Consider the following 5,900-nt stretch of genomic DNA (forward strand, 5'->3'; position numbering starts at 1 on the left):
GGGGGGAGGGGGTCATGGGGGCGGTCTTTTCTTTATCTTTCAAATTGGCGTAGGCCTCGCCCTTTATGGCTCTGACATTATGCTGCAAGGGGGTTGGTCCGTAATAAACCATTAAGCCGCTAAAACATGCGCAAAATCGACCATTTTTAGCCCGCCCTTCTGCTTTGGAAAGCTATCCAGCGGGCTTATGCAAACGACCTCGTGTCTGTCTGTGTGTCTGTCTGTCTGTTCCACTAGAAGGAGATGTGCTAGAAACTTGAAATTTTCAGGGTATCTTAAGGTCCACTCCTAGAGAACGACACGCCTACGGCACATCCTGGCAACCACTCCTAAGGGTGTGAATGGGGGTATCCAAGGTTCAAATGTTCGCACAATTTAATTTTTATATGCTTTTTAAAGAGGTACCTCGTTAAATTAGATAGTCTTTTTCGACGATTTCAACTATGGCGGATTTGATCAAAGCCGAAGTATACGCTCCTGGCCTTACAAACAGGCACGGTGGCCTTTCACATTGGCACATTGTGGGTGGGATAACAAGTTTAAAGGTTAAAGCACAATTCTGCCATCTTTGACGGGCGCTCGGGCGCTACCTCTGCCAAGCCGCGCCTGCAAAGGCCACGCGCTCTACGAGCTTTTCGATGGGAGAGACATATCTTGTCGCGTCGTCCGCCGGCCTGTATGTCTGTCTTTGTCACTCCTAATGGCTCTTAGTGAGTGAAACAAAGGCAGACACAACCAGAGCGTGGCGCTAGGGAACTTCGGCTCCAGCCGAACGCAAGAGGTGCGCGGCTCTCGGCGAGCCCCGCTACCGGGCTAGGCGAGCCGCGCCTGGCTCGGGAGCCGCGAGTTTGCGACCCCTGCACTAAGGGATATGTTTTGTTGCAGCCATCAAAACTAGGTAGATGTACGACAGACCACGTCTGGCGTAACCAGCTTCGCGATATCTCACGAAACACTGTTGCGCTGCGACGCGCCTGGCATACGGCGCTAACACCCGAGTCGGGTAGCGCCAAAATGAACACAAAGATACGGGCCTCCGGCTCGTCAACTTTCCGTCACTTCGACTTAGACATGAGCGCCGACCGGATTTTTATCGGCGGCGGCGTTTGGCCTAAAATTTGTCGGCGGCGTCACTGGCGTCCACAACTGAAATTGGGGTTTAAAATGTTCTGAAAACGACAAATACGCAAATATTGCGCTATTGTTGTTGGCTGAGCGATAGCGAAGCCTATCTGATGTGTGCACGCGACTGTCTTACGGGGCAGACAACTTTAACCTTTACACTAGCTCACCATCCACTTTAGGTGTCTGGTCTCCTTTTTTTCTTACAGGAGTACCATCAGGTTTCCTGTGAAAAAGTCGTCAATGATTTACGAGGCCTGGGAAAGGTGCCCGTGTTGTGTTTCCTAGTGGCACCTAGACTACCAAACGCACCCAGAGCATTAAGGTTCCTGATCAGTAGGGGCTGTGCACCCGACGGAAAGTAAGTAATGGAAGGTAATGGTGGGGGCAGGGCACACATTAAACATTTAGTTCTCGCGGGCTGACCAAAGGCGACCCAGGACTGAATTTGCCACCACAGAGACGTCTACAGATAAAACAATCAGGCCCGGCCCCTGCCGAACGGTGTTGCCGGCGCAGCGAAGCGGAGGTTTCGCCACTCGGAAACCCGCTGTGTAGTTCTTGGTCGCACGAAGTTGGCACGCCTTAATATAGTGAGACAGACCTAAGTTCTCGACTGGCGAGGCTGAATTCTCTTGACGCTCGCTTGCCTTCCCTCACCACAAAGGCCCGAAGGGAGGCGACGCATGCGCACTGACGGCCACTCTCGTTCGGGATTATCGTGTGCTATCGTCTGCTTTTCGCGCTAGCGTTGTATTATTTAAACCGAACAACAGCAGCAGTAGACATGGTCCCAGACTGTTTCATACAAAATTAAACTTACGTTCAAAGCAGCGACGTAGCATTCTCCAATTCGTTTTGAAAATATGGTGTGTACAGGTTTAAGACATTTTCTCATCAAATAAACTTGAGATTTCTTCTGTCCAACATAAAGAGCCATGCGAGGTCCCCTATAAAATTGCTAACCATGGATGTTCAAATACACATGGAGCAAAACCATAGAAAGGACCCCTCAAGAAGGGGCTGCTTTATGAAGCCTGCAAACCTGCATCGTAAGAAACTTAAGAGATCTTTTAAAAAACAAAAGAAACACAAAAACCTTAGTTTGCGTCTAAGCAGTCATTTTCTCATAAAATAAAATATAAGCTTGTTCTTGAAGGCATTTTTGAATGCCGGTGATGGTTACCTACACACAGAGAAAATTGCTTGCTGTAGAACAATGCGTAACGGAGAATACTATGAAATGGCAAAATAAACATACTATCTCATCATTGAAACACTTGAACATCTGGTCCGCACAGTGCGACACAGTGATGTTATGCCCTTCACCAGCAGCTTTACCTTTGTGGACTACAACCAAAATTAATTTGTGTTTTGTCCCAGAAATAGTCAGGGTGGGATTATACTTTACAAAAAATTTATCTTTTTGTAAATCCCATGTGAATCTGGAACTAAAGCAAATGTTCCATAGTTTTAATTTCAAGGGGTGGATAACTCCTCTGAAAAATGTACAGTACACCCCTAATTCTGGCCGATTCAAACTAATTCAGACCCAGACCACTTCAATTTAATTCAACATAATATTCAGAAGTAATTCAAATCACAATAATTCAAGCTAATTCAAAAACAATTCAACCAATTTAGTCCAATTCAATTCTTGACATTTGTACACCCAATTCAGGAGAAGATTATTTTGTTGATTCTTGAACTAGTCTTTTTTATTGATAAGTGAATACCTCTTTGAATGAAGGATCAAAACTTCTGAAGGATTGATCAATTCCTTAGTCTTTGTAGCTTTTACACACTTGTGGCACTGAATGCACTTATAGTCCGAGATTGTCTCAGGATTAAAATACTCAGATATACTCGTAGCAAGTGCTGGACGGACGCTCAATGAGAAGTCTCGAACTTCACCATTGGTTGTGGAATCCAAGTTGCATACATTGCAAGTCACTAAAAAAATATTATTTTCAGAAGGGGTTGTGAAACACACTAAACTGAAGTTCACTGAGATCGTACCAACAGATTGAGTAGTGGTATTAAATATTGTTTCATAGGGGATTTGGTACCTGGGGACATGTAATTCAATTGTCTGTCCAGGTGGTCTAGCAGCTTAATTAAAAACTCGTTGCGGTCCTGTTGTCTCTCAATTTGAAATTTAGGCCAGAAATCTGTCGGAACTTTTTACGTTTATACGGTTCTGCCCGGAGGCCGCGCGGCGAACTGGTGGCAGAGCGTGACTGGGCGCGCGTCCGGGCAGCCCGGGGGCAGTTCTGTAATACTAGACAAGCCGAGGGGGCCACCACTCGCGTAATCCTGTGTACACTGTAATCCGTATCTATTCCATGTAATCCTCGACCAAATTTTAAAACATTATCACTAAATTTTACCTTAATGTCCAAATTTGATTGTTTTAGAGCCTAAAATTCAACGTAACTCACGTGTAATCATTCAAAAGTGACGTGTAATCCCTGTAATCACGTAATCCTGTGTACATCCTCAATCGAAGTGGTGGTCCCCTCGAGACAAGCAGTGTTCATGAATGGTCCGGCGGAACTCTTAAGCAACCGTGTGCGCGCGGCTAGCTACGAACGCGAGCCGCTGACATCCTACCGGCCCCGCTACGACACCTTGCAATCAACAACGCCGGGCAGTTCACATACATGTCTGGCATCTTGGACAAGCGTTGTTCTGTGCGACTTCGCATCATTCCGCGGGGCGGATTCAGCTTCCGCGCGACGGAGCCGCGCAGAAGCCCGGGCGAACTAAAAATTATATGCGGGATATGCCTTTGTTGCAGACGGAACTCCATTGGTTTCACACCCCTCATGATTGCAAGCAAAGATGGCAACGTACAGTGCATGGAAGAACTACTTGCTCTGCATAGGTAAGCATTATTTAAGCACTAAGATTTTTCCAATGAGGATTACTATTGGCACCGATAAAGCTCTGAAATTGTCTCAGCGATGATACCACGAGAAGCAGAGTGCAGTCAGCCGACCCATTTCTGATTCCACACTGCCCCCCAAACTTTTCTGGCTCAACCTCGCTGCACCTGGCCGCTCAGAATGGCCATGCTACCGCTGTCAAGTTGCTGCTGAGTGTGGCGCCGACTCTTGTCCACGCAGCCGATAGCTCTGGACTCACGCCTTTAGAGACTGCGTCAATCTGCATGCCAACTACAAAGGGTTGCCTGGAATGTTGCCAGGTAAATAAAATATTCACAACGTGGTAGAAACTTAAGGCCAGGTTTGGGTGAAATTGCCACAATCCACACCGAAAATACAGAAAATGTGAACTCTTGGCCTAGGGTGGGTACTGTTAAGTAACCCGTTTCCTGAAGTCCCTCTACTATGAATCAAGTGGTTTCAGAAATACGGGCAATTTATGTAAGACTCTTTGTGCAACAAGTTTCCACGTAAAACCATGAACTCTAAGAAAATCGTTGTCAACATCTTCAATGACATGCTATATGCATCACAGTACGATGCTTGCAAAATATATTCTTTGCAGCGTTACAAAGTATTTCCAAGCTTTGCATAGCAAATAATTAGTTCGTATTGCTAATAAACTCTTTGCAAGCTGTAAGAATCATTGTAAACTGTGTGTTTGCATTGCAAAGAAATAGTTTGCAAGCTAGCGAGGAGCTATTTCGTATTACAATGTTTCGAAAGTATTTGCAAGCTGCAAAGAAAATCGTTTGCAATGCGTAGGTATCTTTGCAAGCATTTTGCAGTTTACGTTCAATAGTATTTTTTGTCTTTATTTCAGTTAATATTTCAAGCACTGAACCCAGGAGTTATTATGGACCAGCTCGACGACCTGCTGTGCATCATAAGAATATGTTCCCTAGAATATCTTCTAAAAGGTGGCTATTCTAACTCTGAAGAAATGTTCCTCCAGACAATGCATTGGTAGGAGACAGGGAACTCGTAGTTACGGCACTGGTTGGAAGTTTTAAACACAATATACTGATAAATTTGTTAATGTCGAAGGGTAATATATTGTTGTAAAATTTAATAAAAATGTATAAGGCGCTCTTGTATTACAGAGAAAAGAATTATTCGTTCCCCCCGAACAAGAAAAACGGATCTGAAACCCCCAGGAGTGAAATGTCCGATCTGCACTGCCCCGTAGTAAAACGTCTCATGTAACATTTTAGGGCGTTTTGACTTATTTGTCAAATCTTACGATATTTTCTATCAGTTACATTTCTGATCCATTTGATGATACACAATGGTTCAAATCTCTCAAAAACCCATAAATCTAGTGCCGCAGCACTTTCTTGACCCTGGACTGGAGGCACAAAATCTTTGATAATTTATACGAACTGCATTTATATGGGAGTGTTGAATCTTCACCCTGCAATATCTCAGAACCACCAGAATGCAGATCTGATATTTTGTCCCTGGAGGTTTTCAGATCGGCTATTCTTGTTCGGGGGTGGCGTACTGTGATCGTTCCTAACAGCATTAGAGCCCTTGGTTGTGCAGAAAAGGCATGCTCTAGCATGCTTCGCGACTAAACCAGAGAAGCACACATAACAAAAATGCCATGAAAAACATGTGTGGGGTATCTAGTGGTGCCAGTCAACAAAGCCTAGTCCCGAACACCTCCCTGGCACAACACTGTTGGGACCGGTTGGGACCGCTCAGCTCACTCCCGCCTAGGAAAAACTGATCAGCTAGCTGGGCGCTCCCGGCAACCGCTTAAGTCCCTTTTTTATCGTAAAAGCACTGTTATTCGACGAATGTGACGTCACATTCGTTTAAACGTGA

At 45.1% G+C, this 5,900-nt stretch overlaps 1 protein-coding gene across 4 annotated transcripts in view; it reads left to right on the plus strand.

Annotated features, from left to right (window-relative positions):
• The window catches only part of LOC113212091 (uncharacterized), a 22,262-nt gene extending 17,095 nt beyond the window's left edge, over positions 1-5,167 (plus strand). For all 4 annotated transcript variants that reach the window (XM_052270595.1, XM_052270596.1, XM_052270593.1 and 1 more), the window contains 4 exons: positions 1,332-1,483; positions 3,923-4,009; positions 4,087-4,330; positions 4,894-5,167. In XM_052270595.1, the coding sequence (XP_052126555.1) occupies positions 1,332-1,483; positions 3,923-4,009; positions 4,087-4,330; positions 4,894-5,040 (630 nt within the window). In that variant the 3' untranslated portion in view covers positions 5,041-5,167. The remainder of the gene's footprint in view (positions 1-1,331; positions 1,484-3,922; positions 4,010-4,086; positions 4,331-4,893) is intronic.
• Positions 5,168-5,900: the final 733 nt, after the last annotated feature.

Source organism: Frankliniella occidentalis, unplaced genomic scaffold, assembly GCF_000697945.3.
Source record: "Frankliniella occidentalis isolate FOCC.00 unplaced genomic scaffold, Focc_3.1 Scaffold128, whole genome shotgun sequence".
In the NCBI taxonomy this organism is placed as follows: Eukaryota; Metazoa; Arthropoda; class Insecta; order Thysanoptera; family Thripidae; genus Frankliniella; species Frankliniella occidentalis.